Source organism: Phaethon lepturus, unplaced genomic scaffold, assembly GCF_000687285.1.
Source record: "Phaethon lepturus isolate BGI_N335 unplaced genomic scaffold, ASM68728v1 scaffold11598, whole genome shotgun sequence".
Lineage (NCBI taxonomy): Eukaryota > Metazoa > Chordata > Aves > Phaethontiformes > Phaethontidae > Phaethon > Phaethon lepturus.
In genome coordinates, this window is record NW_010556971.1 from 59486 (window position 1) to 85772 (window position 26287).

At 38.6% G+C, this 26287-nt stretch overlaps 1 protein-coding gene across 1 annotated transcript in view; it reads right to left on the bottom strand.

Moving 5' to 3' along the window:
* Positions 1 to 25869, bottom strand: part of PDSS2 (prenyl (decaprenyl) diphosphate synthase, subunit 2) — a gene marked incomplete at its 5' end in the record, with an annotated part of 71373 nt that extends 45504 nt beyond the window's left edge. Inside the window, 2 exons of the mRNA XM_010292622.1 lie at positions 491 to 689; positions 25738 to 25869. Coding sequence (XP_010290924.1) covers positions 491 to 689; positions 25738 to 25869 — 331 coding nt within the window. The remainder of the gene's footprint in view (positions 1 to 490; positions 690 to 25737) is intronic.
* Between the last annotated feature and the right edge of the window lie 418 nt (positions 25870 to 26287).

Below are 26287 nucleotides of genomic sequence, written 5' to 3' on the forward strand. Positions count from 1 at the left end.
AAAGTCATCTGAACACTCTGTAGACAAAGGAATGAAGCTTCTCCCCGCAAGAAAGAAAGTTTGTCTGTCTTCCCTTCCCTAAGACAGACAAACATTTCACAAAGCACAAGGTAAAACAAAATAACAAACCAAACGTGCCTTCAGCTGGCAGTCTGCCAGATGTTGTACTCTGACATGTCATGAGGATGCCACTGCATATACATTAAATTCACCAAATTAACCACTCATCCATTACTATCTCTGGCTACACTACTCCAGAATGTCTACGAAAGGCCTCACCACAGTAATTCTATAGGACAGTGGTAAACATGTTCACAGCAGCAGCAGCCTGTCCATCCATCTACAGCTACAATGTATGTATGCTGATTTTTAAAAGGATGCTCCATATATACATATATATCATAACTGCTGATTTTTTGAAGGACCTCTCTTTTGGAAGACTCACTAATAGTTACTTGTCTGCCAATAGAAGAGTTTTTTTTCTTTTTACCTTGGTATTCTGCAACTGTGCAAGGCTTGTGCAAGCATTTGCTAGAAGAAAATCTCCACTTAGAACAGCCATTTTATTTCCAAACTGCATATCCTTCAGTGGGCCATCGCAAGCCTTGAGCTCACCAATATTTACTATGCCACGATGCACCAGAAAGGCAGTGTGGATCAGTTCCGTAATCTCAGCCAGACTTCGTTGACTGAAAGCAAAGAAAAAGTACAATTATTTTTGAAGCCACGAATAAAAATACAGATTCGGGGGCGGGGGGGGGGGGGACGACGGACGGACAGGGATGGGACGGAACACCACAGGCCATGTTACATACTAAACAGATATTTCATTAATTATCATATAGCTCTTCTATTTACTTCTAGAAGCCACAACCGGGAAGTGTTAAGCGGAGAGAAGTATCTCATCAGGCCCCTAAGTATTTCCAGGTAAGCCACAGGTACCATAGGTTCCATTTGGAAGAACACTGTCTTTTGTTTGAATTCTTTCGTGAAAAAAAGGTAAGCAATCAATACAGTCCTCATGGTGCTTTCTTTTTTTGTTTTGTCTTCTAGAAGCTTGAGGGACACCACATGAAGAAAATGCCAAGCAGAAAGTACTGATGGGAAGGAACAAAGGACATATCAGCAGGGGAGTCACGAGCACGCTGATCTGAACACCGTAACAATGCTGCAGTCAATGACTGCTCAAATTAGAGTTAAATTAATAACAGGATACCTTGCAGTTCGATAACGCCAAGGGGGAAGGGCGTAGGGGGGAGAGGAGAAGCTGCTGAACATTTTAAAACTGTGTACTAATGATATTTCACTGGTTGTTTTAGTCAGAAGCAGCAAAGGTGATTGTCCAGCAAAGGGGCAGACACAATTTTATTTGGATAGGTTTACAAATCACTTCTTATTCCAACACAGTGTGCTACATTCTGTATTTAGGGGTTTCAAATCCCTGTGAGAGGCTTGCCACAGAAGTTATCCCATAGAGGCTTGCCCTCTATTTATTTTCATTTTTTGGAGAAGGCATGAAAAGAGTCATTAGCACAATCCTCTCCTTCCCTCCTCCTACAATTCAACCCTGTAGCCCCTGATAGTGGCTGGCACCCCTAGCCCCTGATAGTGGCTGCCACTCCACAGAGCCCTGAGACGTCACCTCAGCTCAGAACTACAACAGAGAGATGAACAGACGTAAGAACTGAGCAGGGACAAGGGGAGGTGGGAACAGAGCAACGCACTGGAGCATCCTCTTAACACCGCAAACCTAGATATGCACGGGCACCCCCCACCCCCTTATGAAATCTTCAGCACATTCACATCTTTTTTGGCTCAAGCAGTTCCCTTTATGTAATGGAGACTTCATAAAAGAGCAAAAATGTAAGGGCATGCTGATCAACTAGACAGATGAATAAAAGGACTTAAAGTTCAAATTAAATTGCAACCCAGGACAAAGACATGTTACGCTCCCTGTGCTTATTCCAAAGTGGCCAAACACTGATTCATTGAGTAACCAAACTGCTCCATACCTTCACAGACACATATACCTGCTGATACATGCTCAGGTTAGTTTCTGCCTCAGTACTGGCACAGAACTGAGTAAATTAATACCGTTTCCTCTGGACAGTGCAGATGTGATGCACCCGCCCCGAATGATATTAATCTCAAGTAACCTTCTGCCCAAATATATCTGACCTGCAAAGAGCCCCAGCAGCAACCGTTTCAGGCCACTGATCCGTGCCAATTAGCAAGCAATAAGAGCTGGTAGAGCCACACAGCCTGGGCAGGCATGCAAAAGGTAGATGAGCTCAGGGGGAGAGGATAAACAGAGGTTCCCAACGTATTTTGTCACACGCAAAAAACCTAAGCCGTTTTAAAAGCTGCCTTTATAATTCACAATTTTTGCTCCATGCAGAGAAAATTAATCTGAAAACAAAACCGCTAGCCATTCTCCATGTAGACAACAAAATTGAAGGTTGATGCTGTTTTTCGAAGAGGCAAGGGAGAAACTCACACAACCTACAGCCACAGTACTGTAATCACGCTTGGCTTGGCTCTAACAAAGGGTTAATAAAATTTCAAGCTCGGAGAAAAAGACTAACAAGACATCCCGATGCTCTTGCTGTCATTGTCAGGGCAGCCCTTGGAGGAAATGTCCATATCAATTCAGTTTATCAGATGGACAGCTGATCAACATTAAACAGACTTGCTCTGGGCAGATTGAGCCGAGCTACCTGTTATGAATAGCAATGAGAGCCCTCTGCTCCCGGCTGCCGAGCTCTGCCATTTCCGACTGCCGCAGATCCCAGGACATATGGGGATCCCTAGTGACGAGCGCATAAAGCTGCGGCTAACTCAAGCGACGGCTCATTTCCCCCAGCTGAAAGCAGGCATTAATATCCTGAGGAGATCAGGCCCGCCTCTGCGACCCCCAACTATTGAAGCAAAACAACGACTGTCCTATTTCTTCATTTAATAAGCTTTTAATGAAGGAAATCAAAATCCCCTCTTTGACTTCAGCATCGCTCTTCATGAAAAGGTTACACAAATACATCAGTGTCATGCTTTCCAAATGCTCGGGATCTGGATGTTTTCATTTCTTTTTCTGTAATCCGTTTGTTCTCCAAACAGTATTCATATTATTTGTGCTAACGAGAACCATATTAGGCAGATAATCTGCATCCAATTCTGATCTTATGCACTGCTCTTCCACCCTCTCTCTAGCAAACTAAAAATATAAGAACCAAAGCTATAGCAGAAATCTCAGGCAACAGATTTTTTTTTTTTTTTTTTTTTTTGTGTGTGTGTGTGTGATAACCCCCACAATACCCAACACAACTAAGGGGTCTGTAGTGCTGCTACAGATACAGGAGGGCTCTTGACATGACTCTGTAAAGCATCCAGCAAAAAATTCCGCACTAAATCGCTATTGAATGGCTAAAGCAATACTATATACAGCTTTCTTGATCTGAAGCACAATTCAGTGATTAAATAATTTTGTATTTGAAAGCAGCTAATCCCAAAATACAAAAAAAATAATGTTTATGCAATGTTGGACTTACAACAACATACAACAGAATACAAAAGCAAAAACAACAGGGCAATGGGATTACGAACTCCTACTGCTTCCATTCTGTTCCCACTCCAGAGCCCATGTTCACACAACAAAGAAGTCGTTGCCACAAGAATTACTTCCATAGCAAGGTAGTACTGAGAAAATAGTTAACATTTTAAAACTACGCTAAGTCTCTAAATGGAAGCAGACTAATAATAAAGAACGCTTTTTCACAAAATGCCAAAATATTTCCATCTGTCTTTCATGGTCTTCACACAGAAGGAAGAACTCCCTGCAAACCACCACCAACTGCCCCAGAAACTCCACTTACAGATATCATGTTTCAAGAGACGATAGCGTCTTGAGCTCCACACATCCCTTAATCTTCTTTTCTGTCTCCCCTTCCAAAAATCAACCCCCATGCAGTAAAGTTGTTCCAAAGAGGGTGGCACAGAGGCTTGGACAGTACCTGGGGGACCTTACTAAGAAGTTTTGATGGGTCACAGTCAAACAGGCACAAGTTCTGCTGTTAGGTGCATTATTTAAGCGGAGTTAATTGTGAAACACAGCCCCCCCCTCCCCTCCTCAATGAAGAGAATAACAGGATGTTTGAGGTTGGAAGGGACCTCTGGAGGTCGTCTGGTCCAACCCTGCTGCTCAGCTAGGGCCACCCAGAGACAGTCACCCAGGACCATGTCTAGGTGGCTTTTTAAAATCTCCAAGGTCAGAAATTCCACCAACTCTGTTTGTGTAAACAGGACCACAGGACATATTGGCTCATTACCCTTTCAAGCCCATTACTATCTACCCCGTCAATGAATACTTCCCCCAACCCCTCGTCCAGTCTTTGTTAAGATCCTCAGACTTGTTCTTGGCTCTCTTCCTTTTTTACCCTACTCTTTACTTTATGAAAATTTTAATTCACAGACTTTTCTTGCCCGTGACTTGTAAAAGAGAGCAGAATGTAAGTTGCCTCTTGTTCTTCTCCTCTTGACTCCTTCTTCCTGCACTTCTAGTATCAGGGTAACGAACCCAAATCTCTGTAAAACACTTGCTGTATGTATCCCTTCGGTTATGAGCTCCTCAAGCTGCAAATGTCATCTCAGAAAGTACATAGGAAACACTAACTTGTAAGTAATTAAAAAACTCTTCAGCAAGGTCAGCTGGAGCTATATTGACTCTAGGACTGTGAAACACCAGCTTGCAGGAAAATATTAGAAAAATGCAAAATTACATAGACAATTAGACCCTGCAACAAGAAAAACAAGTGCAATTTCTATTCTTCCTGTTTGCTCCCCCCTCCCCAATGAAGTCACATGGAGCACTGACATTCAAGTATGTTTTGGTGAACTTTGATAAACTGCTGAGCAAACTTCAAGAAATCTTTTATATCTGCTCTTACAAGCTAATGCAGTAGCTGCAACATCCCACTGCTCTAACGTCCAAGTAAGAAAAGCAGATTTTGTAGAAACCCCACATTCATACAAGCACCACATCTACAGATAAAAGTAAAGAATTAATGGAGAAACTTTGCAAATATGCTTCTATCTCAAAAAACGCATTTCACAATTTCATTTTGGATTAAAATTCCCTATATGTATGCCTGGGATTCTGCCTCATCACAGTATCACCATTACTAATGGTCTTATTAGAGATTAATATCTCACGCAGATTTCAACACAAATTTTAAAGCCTACATAAAACTATATGAAATGGCAAGGGGGACTAGCAAAATATTGAAACAAAATTGGTTTTGATACCAAATTTCCTATGCAGCCTTTTAAAATTAATTTTGCAGAGTTCCCTCCTGTCATCCTGAATACCCTCCTTGTTATCTTTAAAGGCTTGCAGCTATGAAACGTTAGCCAGTACAATCTCTTTAAGAGTTCTTGTAAGTGACTGCAGTCCCTAATTTCAAGTCCTACTCTAAAAAGAAGTAATAGCATTTTGCAAAACATATGAGAAAATAGAAACACTAAATAGCTCAATTGTATTGCTGTGAACAAAAGAGCACTTCGGCTTAAATACTCCTCTGCAATATTTGTGATGGAAACTCAAGCTTTCAGTAACAGCAAGAAAACTTGAGTCAGTTTACATTTCATTAGCAACCAACCGTCAGAAATACACTGGCCTTCTCAAATGATGATAGGTTATGCAAAGAACCATTTAATAATTTAAAATGTTAATATTTCATGGAAACAGACCATGATCCGTGTATCTTATCCAGGCAGAAAATATCTACCCACTGCTATGCTTTAACAAGGTCAGAGACTAAGACTTCTATGGTTCCTCCTACATTGGTCACTAAACTACTGTAGGGGCATCTTCCACCTGAGGGATAAATCAAGTTGAAAGACATCAAGTCTATGAAATTTATTGAGTACGTCAATCAATTTATTTTTAAAATGGCTACGTATCTTATTTCTTTCATCTCCTTCCCTACCTACCATCACAAAGTTTTTGAAGTAAAACTTCTACCTACACTCCATCATGTATTTTTCCTTCTTAATTCTTGAAAAGTTCTTCCATTTTCATTCTGTACCTCCCCCACCACTGCATATTGCTTAATTTCTTTTCCCCCTAATTTGTCTTAGTAAGCTCTTCCCTCAGCCTATTATAGGATTTGAAGATATTTTCTGATTTATAGAGGGCAGATGTTCACTTAAATTCAGCAAGCCTTTCCATAAGCTTTGTGTGTAGTCAGCAGCAGGGCAGAGAGGCACTTGAAGTCAGGGTCCTGTTCCCTTTCTTAATACAGGACTTAGAAAGAAAGGTTTTGGCAGTCTTGACCTCACTGATAATTAATTTAGGTCTACCACAGACCAACCAATTCCCCCTCTGTACTCCAGACAGCAACATGAAGCTTAACCAATTTGTGTTAGTTTCCAAACCAGTGCCACTGATGTGCAAAGACAGCCAGGGCTGTGTCATCACAGTTTTAACTAGAAGCCCTCAAGCCTTGGAGCCAGCTGCCTGCACTGGACTGCAAGCAATCCACATTTGCATCATCACCTCCCAGCAAAATTAAGCCCTAACTGGTGAACTTGAAGAGTTTGAAGGCTCTGTCTGGCTCACTCCTATATTGGGCATCAGTGGCCAGCAAAGTAACAGTATCACAACCTACAGCACATTTTTCTTGTGCTGTGTGGCAACGTCACGGCAATTCCCTTTTCAAAGCGCACAGGCTAAAAGAAAAATATTCACAGCCTGGAAGCAAAAGCATCAATTCTGGGGAGCAGGTGAGAGAATCTAGGCAAAGATCTGGTAAGAATCACTACCCCAAGTTTAATTAAAAAAAAAAAAAAGTGTTAAATCAGAGAAGCCAGCAGAAGAATACCACGAGCATCGCTAAATCAAACTGTTTCTTCCAGGACTTGGAGGCAGACATGCAGGCTGGGACCAATAAAGAATAGATCGTCAAGAGGAAACCTGCACAGTAAGAAGTATCTAACCATTGTAAAATCCAGAAAACCAGTAACAATCCAGCTGAGTGAACAGGTTGGGAGCAGGCAGGCTGGGCTGACAAGGTTAGAATCCAGATATACTCGCCATACAGTCCTTGTCATGTTAGGGCTTTTATAGCAAGAAGGATGCAAAGGACGTTTTGCAAGGGACAGGTATTAAAAAAAACATTTGCATTGCTCAAACCAGACATGAGATGTGGTGGCAAGCCTAGGTATGTTTTTTAACCCCATAGACAAGGACATGAGAAATTACACAGCTTCACACCCTTTTTCAGTTACTACAGATTTCATGTGCACTAGAAAATGTTTAAAGGGGAGAGACATCAATTACTTTTCCTTTTCTTAGAGACCCTTTCTACACTGCTAAGGGAGAAAAAGTAGACTCTAGACATGAGCCAGTATTCACATAAATATGTTTAAAAAAAGGTCCCTTTACCCTTTAACTTTTATGGCTTTTTTTTTTTTTTTTTAAAAAAAGGAGGGCTGGCAAGCGTAACTTAACAAATCAAGCCAAAGAAAAAACAAGAGTATTCACCTGAAGACGTAAAGAAAAAAAAAATTAGTAAGATATCTGGAAAAAGAGGTTTCTTGGATTACTTGAACAGTGATGCTAAGAAATCAGCAATAAAAACCTAGAGCTACTAATTTATAAGCATATTGTCAAAATTATTAAAATCACATACCATAATTCCCATTTTGAAATCACTGACTATCCCAATGGGAAGATTCACATTTCCAAATTCAAGTAAAGCTGTCAAATGCAGTCTTGTGTTTTTATAAGGCAATTATCAAGACTTAAACTTCTAATAAATAAAAGAGAAGTTGAAATTCTAGTTGCTGTCCACCATAGATTAACAGCTATGTAGACCATATCAAGTACTGTATCAAGTCGTATCAAAAGCTAAGATGTTTATTTCTTTAAAGAGCTACTTCTCTCATTAAGTAAATAAAGACGCAGATACTACATAAGAACTTACTTTGAATAATGTATATTGGTAATATAATGTATGTCACTATCGAGTTTCTAAAAGGAAATTTCTTAGCTTAAGAAATGTTGCATTCAACTTGAATTCTCTATTAAAATTTTAATTTGCTACAAAGAGTTGGTATCGGAACTAAAAATGTAGGTACAAGTGAAAATGATCTCAATACATTTGTTATATGAAAACAATATAATCAAAACCATATCAGTATACAAACATTCTTTATAAACATGACATATAATATTCAGAAGTATATAATATTATACATAAGCGATATTTTCCATGATAAAACAAGCTGAATCAGCTAGATAAATTAAACAGAAAAATGTGAACAGTTTTTGGAAACTATTCAAGAATATTTTGCTATATGACCAAAAAGCCACAATTCCCCAGTTAAAAAGACTAAGCTGATTAAAAACAAAACAAAAAGCCAAAAAATCACGGCTTAGGCAAAGCCAAACTAGCTATAATTCCTCTCTGGCTCAAACAAACTGGAAAACTGATAGCAACAAATGCAAATCAGAGAGAAACTGGGCAAGGAAGAAGATTGATAAAGGAACAAACAAGAAAATGCAGAGATGGACAGGAAGCTGAGCAAAGGCAATTAAAAAAGGATATACTAAAAAACCCTCAAAGCCATGAAGAATTTTAAGAACTGCATTGGTCCATTAGGTAAGGGTGGGCAGAAACACAACACAAAGGCAAAGGATTTTAGAAAGCCTGTTATATTTTTAAGCAATATATTTACACAATCAGATATAAATATCTTCTAGCTCAGTAGTAAATAATAATGCTCATGAACAGCAGCAGTGGTTAAGATTTTATAGTCAGCAGGTCCCGAGAACTTGCACTCAGGAGGGAAGGCAACAGAAAAGGACGGACAGCTGATCAACAGCAAAGAGAATGGATCATCCTCCATACAGAGTCAACCGAGCTGGTTCAATATGCTGTACTCAAGTGAAAACATGCATTGCAAAAGAAGATCAGTCAAAAGATCTCAGCTAGAATTACAAAAAGCAGACCATACACATACAGGATTAGGGACTCTTTCAGGAAGAAAACACTGAAGGTTTGGAAAAGGATGGAAGGAGGGTGAAAGAACAGATCGTGCCACTAATCAGTTAAAATACAGGATACCATGGTGGTCAAAAAGGTTAACAGGATCCATTGATGATTGAAGGGAAGAATACCAGCAAAAGTAGTGTTTCTGTCAACCCTGAGTTTCCGATGCCAGCAAAAACCATTACTGATAACCTGAATTCAGGAAGAACTCAGGAAAGCAGGAAAACATTTAGAGAAGAGTCACACTAATAATCAGAGTAAAAGAAAACATACAAAGTGAGAAACTGAATCTGTTTAACATACAGAGAAGGCTGATATTGAATCTGTAGATTGACTTGGTCACAGCCATTTAAAGAAGGTTTAAGTATCTATACTACAGAAAAAAGTTTAAGAGAAGAAAATACTCAGATTATCAAGCAAAGATAAAATAAGATCCAGTAGTTTGAACCTAAGCAAACCCAGAGAAGACCAGGGTGAAGGCACTTGCCAAAATCTATTATAAAGAGTAATGATGGAGTCTCCAACAACAGCACAACTGAAAACAGTACCTGATTAAATCCTACTTAAGCACAAGTATGAGACCTGATTAAAGTTGGGGAGATCCTATGGCCTGTTTCATATTGCAAGCCAATCTGACTAGCAAAATCATGCCTCTTAGTTATTCATGTACTCATGAACCATAAAGCCATGTGAAGGAAACTTTCCAGAACATAAACAAAAGACAACATAGATTTGGCAGCAGTTAATGTTGGTCCCTGTATCTGAAAACCTACTATTGGCCAGCAGCCCATTTTCTTTTAAGGAGACATAGATGCTTTCAGCATTGGGATTTCCAAATGCATTTATTTCAGCCACCTTACTCAGGAGACACAACAAAACCAGAGCCACTTTGTGCATTACAGTTACCTCCCATTGCCAGTGCAGGAGCATCCAAAGCCACCAGCAGGCCAGGAACCACATGTATATTGAGATTAATTCCATCTTACTGCACATAAAGAATAAATGTTTCAAAATTAATTTTAAGCAAGTTCTGCAAGAGGAAACAACCTTCATTCAGGATTCACTTCTGTCTGTACATTTAGGTATCCACATTGGTAATGCAATGTATTTGGCGCTGTACTCATGGGAATACATACAAGTGTTCCCACAAAAACAGGAGATAAAGAAAAACAGAGACCATCTACAAAATTATTTTATGTATATAAGGGTGTGTATTTTATGTAAGTACACATATTTTCTTTAATTACAGTTTTCCATATAACCATTGGGGGTTCTAGCCATGCAAGTCACATTTATTAAAGGCAGCATGTCAAGTAAGAGTTGACAATTACAGGCTATATCAATACACATTATGCCAGATGGTAATGAGCCATACACAAAGGGCCAGCCATCCAAAATAATCACACCATTTTCCACAGAAATGTTGAAGAGGTTATGGTTTATTACACAGTGCTCATTAGATATACAGTGGCAGCATTAGCAATTTTTCCTTCATTTGTGTCTCATTTAAGACTCTGCCCCCACAAGCCCATTCAAATTAGTACACAAGGTTAAAATCATTATGGTCAGAGGGAAAAAAAATTAAGTTGTATTTTTATTTTACAGTAATGGTGGATCAAAGGTCCCTGGAATCTATTATTCTCTCAACTATTATTGAACACAGGATACTAAAAAGAATGAAATTCACTATAATTTCCCATGAAGAAAGATAGCCTATTTTAAATGAGCAAACTCCACATTGTTTAATTAATAATACTAAGTGAAAACAACAGTTAGGTTGTGACACAAAGTGACGAAAGTCATAAAACTAAAAGTTGAAACTGAACTTTCAGCCTTGGCTTTGAACTTTCTCATCTGCTTTTCAATTTGCTGCTTTAACAGCAGGGAAATACGTAAGTGTCCAAAAGGCAACTCATCCTTCACAGCAGGTTGGAAAAACAGTGGTCTCAAATAACTAGAATGCCATCTCTGAAAAAACGTCTATAAGATATGATTTAAAGTACCTTTCTATCCAGCTGTATATATTTGCTTCCAGCTAGAAAATTACTGTTGGAGACATTTATTTTCATGCTTCTCTGTGTTTATAGGAGGTATGTGGGTGAAAAGATGTAATAGGGAAAATGTGAATATTTGCCAGCACAAGCAAGGATATGTTTATCGCTTAAAAACATTCTGATGTCCTCCAAACTCCAAGTGGCAGCCAGCATTTGGACGTCAAAAAACTTCAAAATGAGTGAGGGAGGACTGGAGCACTGGACATGCCACCTGACAACACGAGTGCAGAGAACTGGCTTTCAGTCCAAGTTCCCCTTTTGAAGCGTGCAGAGCGTCACTCGGAAATCTGGGTCTCGCATCAGAGGCAGCGACCCGCCTCACAGGGCCAGGGTATCCTTACACCTGCTTCCTCGGCCGCTCCTGCTGAGCTATTCTGCTGTTACACAAAATGCTGAATACAAAATGCTGAATTATTTATTCATCCAGATGGCAAAAGAGTGAAAAAAGTCAGTCGGTCTCCAGCAGATTATGGGAGAGAAAGGTGGGACACCCGAACGCCAGTTCCTGCTCCACTAAGTTACTGGGAGTGAAACAACATCACATACTCAGGTATTCCTGACCTAGATGTCCTATATCCCTGCATGAAGAGGATTTTTCTGAAAATTCAGACAGAGGAGTACTGGGGATTTGCATCCTTTCAAATACTTGAGAGAGCCAAGCCTGGATTTCCCGCATCCTCAGTGAATGCTTCCATCAGTAGCTAAAGAACACGGAGCAGCGTTAACAGCACATCACCAGTTTGGGAATCCCACATAGATAATTTCCTAGTTAAACTAGCCAATAAATCTTACCCACGTTTTGCAGTTGTTTGAAAGATAAAAAGCATGATTCATTTAACAGGGTCTTAAAAAAACACCTTACCAAATTAAAAAGAATTCCAGGCAACGCAAGTCTATGATAACTGAACAGGTACTCTGATAACTCAATACAGTAAACAGTTTTCTACCAACAAAAGTATTTTGCATCAAGTTTGTTCTACTACCTGCCACTTGCACGTTCATTTTATTACTGACAAAACTACTTACCCCAACAAGGTGGCGTTTGTGCAGGCAGACACCAGCAAATATGAAACAAATATGAAACCCGTGCAATGTGAAACACGCAAGCCCCTGAATCATTGTAAAATCCAAAGGGCATCAGGCTAATTTAAAGGTCTAAACAGAACATAGTAAACATTATGCAGAAGTTTTATATAGTTATTTTCATGCTAAGTTTTCAGAGAATTCAGAGTATGTTTAAATTCTTTAATGTTGATTCAAAAACAGAAGAACCAGTGGCCAATTCCAAGAAAGCTGATCACAAGCAAGCCCACCTCTGCACAACTACCAGTGGTCTAGAAACAACAGAGCCACCACTGTTTCCTTAAAACAGCAGTACTGCATTTTTAAAAACTGAAGGTAATAATAAGACATTTGAACCTGATGAGGTGGAAGAAGAGCAAGCCAAAAGAGGAGTTTAAAATGGAGCTAGCATAAAGGTCTTCTTTTTGGCTTACTGAAGTGAGCAAGTTGCAGGTCTTGTAAACAGGAGTCTAAAAAGGGCAAGATAGGAGGTGATGAAAAGCTTTGGCAACAGCTGCTGTAGGCCTTGGAAAAAATGGGATGGTAGGATACATGATGGAAGGAAAGACAGTAAGACTCAGAACTGAATAAGGTTCAATGACAGAGAAACACAATGACGGAGAAAATCACGTATTTTGTTATGGAAATGACCAAGATTCCTTCCCTTATAATGGCAGTACGTGTCAGCCAGACTGCTTACAGAACCACTACGCACCACCCAGGATGCCCATCCATCCAGGATTACCCAGATTTGCTCTATAGGCCCTTGACAATAAATATCCTCCAATTATAGCTCATGCATCTATTCCACAACAAATTTCACATCATGGTTTAAAAAAATCATTTTCACTATTCTGTGTTTCGTTTAACCAAAATACTTAAATACTTGCATTAAAACTAACTGCAAGGATATGAAAGGAAATAAAAGGTCTCACTTGCACAGAAGAAATAGGCTACTAACAATTCTATAATCATACTTTCTCTTACCTTGTATTAGTTGTTTCTCAGCCCTCCAAGACTTTGAAGCATGGCTATCATTTTATTTGCAAAGCCTATGGGAGATGGTTCAAACCAACGTAACAGAAATTCCCATTCCTGTGTACTGTCAACTATGCTGCGACCGCCAGTGTGACTTATCACTCGAAGTGTTTCTCTGAAATATCTCTGATGAGTTTGTCCGTAATTGTATTCAGTGTAGCTGAAAGTTAAGGTGCAGCAACCTTGACATTAAAGCTCTGCTACTAATGACACTTGAAATATATGGAACCTTTTTATGCAAGAGAAAAGGTAACCTTTTTTATGCCATGAAGAATGAACACCTGATAAATGAGCAGTCCCGTTAAGAGAATCCATTGTTCATATGTCTAACTGCACAAGAAAAAGGCATTAAAAAATAAAATGTGAATCACCAGAATAGTGTACCAGATAGGGTTGGAGTTTATTTTATATACAGATAAATATATATTTTTTTTATCATGCCTATATAAAACATACCGTATATTCTGAAATACCAATAAATGGGGAAAAAATCAAGATGTACATTGCTTGCACCACCATGGATACCTCACGCTATCAAGGAAACGTGTCCTATTCTGAACAGCTGTAACTGCATTTATGTTAGACAGCAATTAAAAGTATGGTTATCACACCTGCTCTCCTGTCCCCTCTTGAACTTTCAGTGTTCGGAACCGGATAGGGACATGAATACCATATATTAAAATGGTTTATTATAGGAATGTTTTTGCTTTTCACAAAGCAGAAGCATGCAGCAGATGGGTATTGCCTGACATGTACAAGGAACGAGACTAAGAGCTAAAGGGAGACGGCAGACTTCTCAGAGACCTTGCCCCTTACACCAGGTGCGTTGACAGAATCGCCAGCAGGGAAAGGATAATAAACCTTTTGGAGCAAGGCAACGACTGCTGCTTCTGGGACCATATCAGCACAGTAACAAGCATTTGGTGCTTGTTGATGTCCGCTAAGTTTTATCATTATTATTAGTATATATTTTATGCAAATGGCGTGTCATGTGGTATTGAGAAAATGTGTCTTTTGATGAAAAAAACCTACCTACTATTATACCATCGGCATAATTACCATCTATTTTTACCTTATTTATAGCAGTTCTAGAAGGTACCTGAAAATCTCATGTTTTCATTTTTTGGTGCTTTCATCCCAGAATGATTCAATCTACACATTTTAATAAGGGATAAATTTACATCAACCAATTCAAGCAACATTAACCCCAAGTGAGTGATGGTGGAGACACAGCTATATGCTAATAAACCACCTTCAAGAACAAACCTAATTTCTGCAGAATTCCTCCCTAGGTCCACAAAATAGGATCATTTATTGATTGCAGCCACTACTGTAGTTTTGCTAAAATTCAATTTGCTGACTGGAACACCACATGAATTTAGCTGAACTTTTTGTACTGTTTTTGTTGCATGGATATCAGAAGCCAGAATGAAATTTCAGCTGCAAGAGACTGAAGTAAGCTTTTCACAGAACACCGGTTTGGTGAAACGTAACAATTATGAGAAAGAAATCAGAAATACTGCACAGTATCTGAAACTTTCTTATGTTTCTTCCCTTTCTGGAAATATTACATGCATAATTTATTTGGCTGCATCTTCTCTTTCCACAAAAATTTACACAAATTTGGCCAAGTCTTTGGAAAAATTAAAAACTACAACTGCAAATACTTTAATAGACTTCAAGGGTTGGGCAATCCAGCTCCCAAAAATCTCACATGCACCGAACATGCTCCATAATCATGCTGTCAGTGCTGATCAGAAGTTTTCAATTGCTGCAAGCCCTAGAAAAAAACATCATCTTTCTGATTTCTCTTTTGACTGCCTAAGCACCTTCTCAAATACAACACAGAATACCATGTTGTATTCACATTCTTGAAATCTTTGTCCTTAATTCTCTAACTCCTTATTCCTCTTCTCAAATCTGATCACTGCCATCATACATATTTCTAGTAACTTAAACTCAGAATGCAACCATTATCTCCAAATCTGGATTTGCTACTCTTGCAATCCATCCATACCGAAACCTTTTTATTAACTTAAGTAACAATTTAACTTCCTTCTTAATCTAATAGCCAAGGTGAAACATAACAAGGACTAATATTCTCCATTCCGATCTACTGAAATATCATCTCATGCCCATTGAAAATGTTTATGCAAAGATGATTAATCTTTATTAATGAGTCATTTCCACCAGGTTAATTCTTGTTATTGTTCCTTAGTAATTTCTCTTCTACTACTGCATCAAACAAAAAAAACACTTTGCTTGTGCAGATGAAGATCTACCGTATGAAGATGTCAGCATGTATTTTTATTTCAGTCATTGTCTATTTAAAAGGAAGTCAGTCCAAAAATGTCTTCCTCCCAATCCAGCTGTCACCCTCTGAAGAAAATGCAGTCTCTGAAATAAGGAATTTTTGATTTAATGTTCTCCTCCAGACTTCAACTTAGAACTCTTTCTCCCCAAACCAACACAACAACAACAACACACACATGAAAGGTTTTTAGACAATCTTCTCTTGCCTCTCTTCCTGCTTTTCATGCCAAGGAAAATTTCGTATTACCTTGAACAATCCTGGCTATTGCAGTACAGTAAGTGGTAATTTCTCTCTCTTTCCTTGTATTTTCCTTATCTGCCTGCTATCTGTATGTACTAGTATGCCCACATTTATATTGGAATATGTTACAAATAACCAGGCTTCCCTGTCCAGCAACACAACGGCCTGTCTACACCACCTGCAATAATATGCTTTTAAAATTATTATTATTATTATCATCATTGTTTGCTCTAGAAGCATCTTGGAGCTATCAAATTCCACATGAAAATCTACTGAAAGTTAAAAGCCAGATACCAGTGAAGTGATAAGAAATATTCATTCACGTAATGTATAATGTGATCAGGGTCCAGAACGTGCCATTATTTCAAGTGGAAGACAATGGATGTTGTACAGTCTTTATACAAGCTCATGACCTCTAAGCAAAAAAGGATACCTTCTGAGTCAGGAGGGCATCGTTCATTAGCAGTCAGGCCAACTCCTGTTTATACTCAACCCCAAAACAATCTCTTACCGCCACAGAAACAACATATTCTCCTTATATATCCATATATGCCAAAGATCAGTACATATTTTTATATACATATACTTGTGGAGTATAATGAAGACCACCTCCTCAACTCCACCCTAACAGATGAAAAATTTTGTAATATCTTCAGTTACATTATATGAGAGCACTGACTGAATCATATTAAGAAAATAAATGAATTGGTACAGTAAGCCTTGTAATACTTCATATGGCTACAATTTTCTGAGTATTGCAGAAATTTGTATTGAAACTGCATAATTGCAATGTAAAATTTGTCAAGGGAGAAGTTAATAGTTTGTGCCTGGAAAAGAGGACAGCTGGTACTTCAGTAGATGGGAAAGCATGGGAGATATTCTGGGACTGTAGGACAAATAAATTACATAGATACAGTTACTTAAGAACTTGCTGTGAAGCAATTGGTCATATTGACATCATAGTTCTGAGAGATAAGCAGTCCCCAGAGCTGTTGCGTGCTTTCATCACAGCACTGTGTTGCACTTAGATGATGGTTGGAATTTCTCTTCACAAATACGATTTTTTTGTTGTTGTTTGTTGTTAAGAAAAGGTGAAAGTTCTGAAGCAGAAATCTGTTGAAAGAAAATAATTGTACAGCAAACCACCAAAGAACAGCTCTGACAAAGTGCTCTGCTGCGTGGAAATGCCATGCCCCAGGAAGGCTGTGCTAGGTCTTGTTACCCACAGGTCATCTGGCCTTCCTTTGAAAAGTTCCCACAAGGATGAAGGCAGGACTTTGTTGTTCTCACAGCTGCTCCTCACCCACTGCAGAATTTCATCAGCACTGCTCTGGTTTTGTATGCTATGCTGCTGCACATCGTGGCAGTCCAGTGCTCACTTCATAAGCAGTGGGAAGAGGAAGCTCCAGGAAAAGGGTGGGCTAGACAGACAGGCAGCTGGCAGCGGTATGATTCCTCTATGGTAAGCCACCCCTACTGTGCTTTCTATGATACTGAAAATTACTTCCTTTTTAAAAATCAAAACAAAACCCCTTTGTAATGTACGTACTGAGTTTACCTTGCTCAGCTATCTAGTGCTAAACAGCCTTATTTTGAACGAGATTTGAGTCCATATCTCGGCACAGTCTTTGATTAGCTTTAATGCAGTGCCTTTTGATTTATTCTACCACGTGAAGAGAGGACCTTTTCTTATTCGACACATAATTGCTGTATTTGCACATGCTGTGTATGCTGAAAACAATAAAAAGTTAATGAAGAAAATACTGGTTGCAATGAATTAGTAATATTGTTAGATTTGTATTTGGAGTTGATTTTTATTGTTGTGGGTGGAAGATGATCAATAGGAATATGTAATCAAGTTGTATGTGCTTTTCATCTCCTGAGACTTGTCTTGTAAATGAGATGAAGAATCTCACAGGATTTATCCTGGAGAACAAAAACTAAATAGAATAATTTAGAATAATCACTTAGATTTCCTCTCACTAAAAGCTAAAGGAAAGCTACCAAGGATGGGGAAAACAAATTATATATTTCTTAAAGATTATAGAAGACACCACTGCTCGTATTTTGAGATACTTTCCCATTACCTTTCAAACAAATAATTTTGTCAAGAGCATCATACTTCTTAATGTACTTAGATATTGAATATTTTAGGATCATGCATTTTCTCTACCAGTTAATTAGCTATGCTTTCAAAGTACATGCGAGCTGGGATACCACACCTTTGCTGAAAGCCGGTCTTCCAGAAGATAGGAGTAAGAACAGTAAATCCCAAAGGAAATCATTTTTATGATAAAGAGTCCTAATGTGCCCAGTAAAGGTGAGGATTAATTGTTATGGCCTATTGTTACTATAATTAGAAGTCAAACACCAATTAGCAGTTCCATTAATAAGATTAATCTCTGCAATATCTGCAGCTGAGACCCAGGACTTGTGTGCAATAAGCCAGTGTGAATTTAAAGTGCAACAGCTATTCTGCACTAAAACTCCCAGTTTGAATACATACACCAGACAAAAGAAAAAAGCTCTGCCTTTTTTGAGTTTTGAGTTCCTACATACCCTACTGGTCTTACTACAACTTTCTCATTTCTTGCTTTTTATTTTGTTTAAACACATACTGTCATGATTTACATCATTGATGGTAATAGGTGCAATGCAGCATGAAGTCTCCCAAACTATGGTTCACAGCCACTCCCTCTGCATTGCACCAAGTCAGGGTAAATCTAACGTAGTTTTCCATTACTAGTGAACTCAGACAAGTAGTAATGGAAAAAAAAGAACTCACCCTTCTTACAAATATGGAAGTACTCCTCACATGATATGAGTCCATGATAAAGCTAGGCATCATTTATTTACTTCAAAATATGAAGGTAAGAAACAGTCAAATCCAATCTTCCAAGTTAATATACTATACAGTTCAGAGTACAGAAACTGAAAGAAGGGCAAGGTCTGAAGATGAAGTGAAAAGTAACATACTCATGCTCTTTGCATTTTTGTAGGTACCAAAATCATCACTTATATGGTCATTCTTTGATTTTGTTTCATTTGAGTTTTGTCTTTTACAATATCCCTCAAACAGAATTTGTCCACAGATAAACCTACACCATGCAAGGTAGAAAGAAGGCTTTTATAAAATTTAGTAGTAAACAGGTCGAGGCAACCTCTAAGTGTCACTTACACTGTAACAATACAATTAAGCTCACTTTCACCAAAATTTACTCACGTTTGCTGTGGCTTATTAGCCAAGCGACTTTGTAATGGATTTGCATTTTCCTTTCTTCCTTTTAAAGGGAGACTATCTGATTTCTTTGCATAGCACTATTGATTAATCAAATATAGATTTATGTGGAGCCACTCACATTTCAGTTGGAATGCATTTCAACAATTATTAAAAATTACAAACACCTTTAAGCTTGTCTACAGTAGAATTTGCTGGCAAAACTTTACTGCTGAGCTGAGCAAGTGGAGATGCAGCTTACACAGTAAAAGACTTTCTTTGCCAGAGTAACATTTACCTGTTCCTAAACTAGAAGGTAGCCCTTCGCTATTGTAGTCATCTACTCCCATTGAAATGTGACAGTCTTCTGAGTGAAGAACAGCATTATCATCTCTCAGTTGTTTGGATACATTCATAAGGACAGGACAGAGGCTATTTGCCAATAACTGCAGCTCTCAGGGAATGCAGATCCCAAGGTGCACATACCCCTTGTGGAGCATTTACTCTGTTTATCCACTCAAAGCGGAACACATTTTACATCTTCTCAATCTCCAGAGAAGGTGTGCTCACCCCTCATACACTATTATGCTAAATATACAAAAAAGAGTATTGCCATTTCAGATCCTTCTCAACCATAAAATCTCAGTTCAACAACAGTCCAGGACACATGCGGAAGTCAAGTCAACAAACCAATGTCCGTTTCCGTAAATTTGTGCAGAATGCAAGTCTCAAAAGCATACTGTAAGAAGTATACAAGCTCTACACTTTTGACCATGCTAGTCCATATTTACTTTTACAGACTGACGTTGTCCAAGGATCATCATTCACACAGCTTCAACTCCCTGGAGGCAGCCTGATTGCCTTTCATGCATACAGCAATTAAAGACTGCTCTAACAGGCACAGCATCACCTCTGTTACACCTGCTATCGCACAGGTTTTAGAGAAAGAACAGATAGAGCTGCAGATGGCAGGCTGTCACCTATGAGAAATGGAAGAGATTCCTAGAGTCCCCACTAATACTCAGCAAGTTTGGGTGGCATATCCCTAGGACAGACGAGACGCTTGTGTTCTCATAATAGACCTTGACAAAGCCCACATTATTAATTCTGAAAATCTTGGGATGGAAAGTTCTTTGGGTATTTCAGCTCTCAAGTGACCTTAAGGACACCTGACAGACTAGATTATGCCAACATCAGTGTGGCCTCTTGTGAGCTACATATTCATGAAAGCACACCAACTGCAACGTTAAACACAGAGCATGAGGCTAAAGGCAGGGGGCAGAAAGTTCACTCATCTGTTTAAAACACATTTTGATTATCACCTTGTTAAGAAAACTATGTTCTTGAAAGAGCTGACCTTCATGAAGAAAGCTAGATGAGTCTGACCTCATTGCTGACTCTGCTTTGAGCAGGAGGTTGGTCTACAGACCTCCTGAGATCCTTTCCAACTTGAATTATCCTGTGAACCTAGATGCACTATCAGCAGCATCTGGTTTACCCTGAAAGGAGTGTAATGGAAGGTTGAACTTTCTCTGAAGATGACATAAAGCACTTTGGAATCCAGGGGAAGGAAATTTAGTTAAGGCAAGGTTTCAAAGTGTTTCACATCTAGCAAAGAAAAGCTGGTAGTAAGCTAGATGGAACTGCAAAGGGACAAAGCAGCATGTCCTCTGTCTTCAGGGTCCTTAGAATGACACCTAACCCCTCCTGACTTCTTTGCAACTGAAGAAGCTTCCAGAGGAAAAGCAACTAATGAATGAATGAACCCTCTTGTTAAGAACTGGTTTTCTTGGAGACCTTTAAGTTGCAAATCAATGTTTCTTTAAAGAAGGTGAGAACAAGATGACTCTGGCATAGCCACAATGACAAAGAACAGATGAAATCAGACTGTGTGATGTGTGTGTCTCTCCAAAAAAGGCTACCCCAGGGCACTTAGTAAGAATTACTACTGGAACCTGACCAGCAAAGGACCCATCACCATAACAAGCAGTCAGCATCTGTTGCTAACTTCCACTTAAATTGGGCTTTTGTTGGAAGCAGCATCAATGCTGGTTCCAAAATCATGACTAGGACACTAAGTAAAAGGAGTATATGTTCATGATTACTGTCACTACAGTATTACCACAACTCTTCCAAGCAGCAGGAAGAATTCTGATTCAGAGACAAGTTTATCCAGTGAGTACCTTCCTCTTGTAGGAACGCATGTTCATCTTGCAAGAGGTTAATTCCTGGAGTTTTAAAGGCCAGCTGCACCATTCTGAGGGAGAAGAGGCAGAGACAGAGACCAGTCTTGACAGTACCAATCCAGCAATCTGTTTCCTGGATTTACCAGGTTTCAGTACAGATATGAAATAGTACTTTCTATATTCCACTCCACACACTGACACACACTTGCTGAGTTTGGTAGAATAAAAACGACTTTGCTTGTCAATTGCTATAGGATCCACCGGTGTGAATGCACTAGCAGATCTGATTGAAAAAAGGATACTTTTTTTTTCCCTTCCCCAAACCTCTGACAAGCATCCAAGGAAATCTGCAAAGCTGATTCAATGGATGTCAGTGCTTGAGGATATTTTTGAAACTGGCACTAATGGCAAAAAAAAAAAAAAAAATAGGCAAAACATCAGAGAGAGAAGAAAATAACTTGCTGTATTAGAGCCAAGGATATTGAAGAGATGGCATAAATTTGTTCTTTGGTATCACCTGCATTTTAAGCTGCAATATAGAGGTTATGTGAGAAAATCATTAGTCAATATAAAGCCAAGGAGATTCTTCAGTCCCTAGCCAGTTGTGTCTGGCAGTGCCAAACACGAACAGAAAAAGATACCCCTTTGGGTATTTAGTGAAAGGACCCAAGCCAGTCTTGGTATCTTCGACTGTAAGAATCTAGCTCCAGCTATGAAGTGTAAATCTGTAAGTGTCCAGAAACGTATGATCCTGGAACTTCAATTAAAAAACCTCACTTCCAGCAGCAAAGTAAAAGAACAGCAAGCTGCATACGTGGCTATCCAAGTGAGTTTTGCTCTGAAAGAAGGCAACAGTGTCAGACCATAGTATGATCACCAGTTAGGAAATGGGTCTCAAACCTCTTACAGAGCTCTAGGCTCCTGTGTCACATCTAAGGTGTTCTCTGATACTGTTAGCATGATAAACTACCATTACTTAGATTCAGCCTAAACCCAAATGTGAGTTCTGCTTTCTCTTCGGCACAGGAGTAGGAAGGAGTTTCAAGGGAATATGGGATGCATGCTTTGCTTGAGTACAGGCAATGACATCAACCCTTGCATGATATTGCTTGCATATTCTGTAGTGAGCACTGCACTTCATCATTACGTTTGCAATGCTTCTGCAGCCAAGGAAATATTTTCCTAAAGCCTAAGAGACCAGCAGAAAGTTTCAACTTTAGGAAATCTGTCCAGCAGCTGAAATAGAGCTGTTTATCATGCTGCTACTTCTCCTCCTCATCCTCTTTTGGGATCATTGGTGCTGAGCTGGAAGTAAAGCCAGGTTCTTTTCCCCGCCAATAGGAATAAAGTCAGGTTGCTGGCAACATGCTAGGGAGGTGGCTGTACAGAGTAAAGCATGCCAAGCAGGCTTTTATAACACTTCCCCCCTTATCTTCAGCATGGCTCATAAGGCAACCAGCAGTTACTATGATATCCTTGCATAGAATGACCCCCACGCCCCCAGCTTAATGCGGGCAGATCACGTCTCCTGCAAATTATGAAGTGCTAAAGCTGGAGGCAACACCGGCCAGAGGCAACACCATATAACTACACTAGCCCAGTTCCTGTAACTACCTAAATTGTAAACCTCATTATTCTGGAAAAGATTGCTCTCTGATAGCAGGCATCATTTTTTTTCCACTGTGTACCAGTAAAAAACAGATGCCAGCTAAGCAGCTAGCTAATCTATTTTTATACATTTAGGTCAATTGTCCCATGAATTGACATATCTAGAGATCAGGAGAATAGGATAAAAAAAAAATTTGGCTATTCCAAATTCAGCTCTCAGTGCCTTTCTGTTTTAATTATAGTTATTGTATTGCTTGCTTATATTGCGATTCAAGAATATGAAATGGGGAGAAAAGGTTATGCAGAACATGCCAGATTCCAGGATGAAAAAGTCCACCGTGTTTTTTTGTGGTTTTCTAAGTTAAATAATTATCACACTCTTACATCTTCCTGGTCACAGATTGTATGTTTAGTGCAGTACCAGATATAGCTGACTGATGTAACCTGGCTATCCACTGTGGGACCGAATATTTAAAGAGAGCACAAGAGCTGGTTCCAACACAAACAGTGGGGAAAAAAAGACTGGGCTGGTGCAATCGCTGACAAGTACTGGAACAACTTAGCTCGTGCTCGGATTTCAGGAATGCAATTAATTAATCACTACTAAGTACCCTAAAATCAAGTGAGCCATATCCCAGCTAATAGTCCACAATATAACGTTCACAGCACGTAAGTATCGGGCAATGAAGATGTTCATTACGGTGCCAGAAATAATATTTCCAGCAAAATATTTTATATAAAGATGAAGTAATTATATGGCATGGCAACAAAAAGAGCTGTATGGTTTACAGCTGAGCTGAAAATCTTTAAGAATCTATTTCCAAAAAATACTTTCTAAAGCTGGAGACATATATGAACACTAAAGGATTAAGCGTATTTCTTCACTTTATATCACTGAGGGATATACTTTGCCTTTGATAAGTATACAATATATATACACCATATACAATTACACCATAACCAAGATAGCAGACAAAAATGTACTAATGGAAAACGTTGTCCTTTTGTTCTTATTCAGCAGAAAGCTGTTTGTAATTTGGAATACATAAAAGAATCACAAAAGCCCTTTAAGATGACAATTTTACAAGCTGTCTGTTCTCTTTATACAATGGAGAAATCAAAATCAGAAATTAGACTCACATTTAAGAGTGTATTTGGAAATGTATGTTAAATAAAGAAAGATTCCAAAGTCAAAGGCAAAGCCCAGAGTGACTTCAGTGAAGGGCAAAAACTGGGCACTATGGCACAAAATGAAACAACGCATTGGCATTCTCCTAGCGTGCATCAGTTTGCTCGTATTTATGCCATGCTACAGATTTAAAGTGTCATTGAAAATCCATTTAAATTAACAACTCCATAACTATCATTTTTGCAGACAGTAATGAACCTTAAGTGAACCTGTGTGGGCGTATTCAAAACTGCTTCATTTTTGGAGTACCTTTGTAACTCTGAACTAGATATTATAATGGCTATTGACTTGCTCAAACTTAGATTATTAGGCTAGATTTTCAGCTGGTTGATCTGGCATAGTTCCAATGATGTCCATTTACACCAACTGGCTCATTATTAATTCAAGGTCTTATTTGCTCCTTAATGAATACTTCCACTAGTCACCTTCCCAACGGCAGCTTTAAACATTCAGACGTTACGTCCATGGCCAGAATCATCATACTCAAGAACTTCGTTATCAAAAAATAATGTTTCTTCTCTTCTTTTATGAGGCATACTTAAGGTAAACTTTTTTAATCGTTTACAAAACAAACTAAAATACCTCCTGTGCTATAATTAACTAACTAGAATTATGCTTTCATACTGCATCATTTGCATATAAATATAAAAATTTCACAACCCTAAGGGGACATTAAGGACGAAACAAGACTGGAATTAAACCACTAAAGGGACACCACAGCCTTCCATAACAAGTCTCTTTCATAGCCTTGTCTTTTTTCTTACTTATTGTTATTTCTGTCTGTCATATCTCCCTTCTTTCTCTATTGTTTTAAGATAGTTTGACATCTATTTGGTCTTTTCAATTTTACAGTGCTACCCCTGCATTTCTAAACCAAATCAGGATACAAATGTGTCACTAAGTTTGTGTGTCTTCATTTAATACATCAGAAACAATTTAAATTTCACAGAAAATTCAGTGAAAATATGACAGTCTGTTCCCTCAACCAAACACCACTCACAATTTTTCAAAAGGATTTCAAAAATTGAAAATTTTACAATTTTTCAGCCAGATCTCACTAACACCATTTATTTCAGTGGAACAGTTAACTGTCAAACATAGAAAGGAGAGCAACCACTATTTTTGATTACTGTTGTTACTAGTATTAAATAATTTAGTTTAAATACTTAAAAAAAATATTTAGGAACTTAATGAAGCTGAGTTATCTCAGTGAAAGCCTGAGGAACCTTAATGGTAAGCTCAGTAATTCTGCCATGACACATGGAAGGTAAAAACTTTATTTTAAACTGTTGTTTTTGGGGGGAAACGTTCTTCAAAAGGGGCTATAGCAAAGATTATGTACTCGGTGAGGCTAACTGGAATTCCACAAGACTGGCAGTCTGACAGTGAAATTCCTAGTAAGTAGGTGTACCTGAGTAACATCCAAGTAACTGAAAACAAAAATACTCTACTAAAAATAGTTTCTAGCATCTTTACTTTTTGATTGTGTACCTTTTAACATAAACTCTCAAATAATTACCTTGATCCAAATGTTTTTAATTTAGCTGTGCCCAAAGCCACAATTAAGAATTAGGCATGAATATTATAAGAGCTATATAAAGAGTAGGAAATGGTTTTCACCATGGAAAGCTTATAACAACCTTGAGGAACAAAGTTTTGTGATTAGGTAAGTACTGACTTTCCTTAACATCCGAGCAGGCCACTTAAGATGCTTAGATACCACCATGAAGTTGCACATCAAATGTACCTTAGCATATCTTGCTAAAGAATGTTACTACATACCTGGAATAAATTCCACTGACCATGTTGTGCTGGAAAGAGAGTTCTGCTGCGCTGGGTCCAGCAGCTTTGGAAATAAGCAATACGACCAAACCTCGCATCTGTAAATTATTTCGGCTGTCGTACACAAAACCCCTGCAAAAAGGAAAGAAAAAAAAAAAAGCATGTTTTCATAATCCATTTTCACTGGTCATACTAAAGTGGAAAGAAAGACTCAGACCTCAGACTGCCATCATTTCATCAAGTCTTCAATATTCACATTTGTATGGAAATAAGCTGCAATTATTAATCTGATCTTTTGTCATCCTTTACCTGACACTTAAAAAGAAGTACTACTATTGCAGAGAAAAGCAAGTGTTCGGGATTAAATCTGGTTTATTTCCAAGGAGCAGCATATGTCCTCCATTTCACGTCATGTCATGAAAGGAGTATTTCAGAATAATTCAATGTGATCTACTGTAACAGGAATGTAAGAGCTTTCAGTTAGTTGTTTGAAGTACAAAAAAGCCAAAAGAAGCCTTGTATTTCAAGAGAAGAAAGGGAAAGGAGGAAA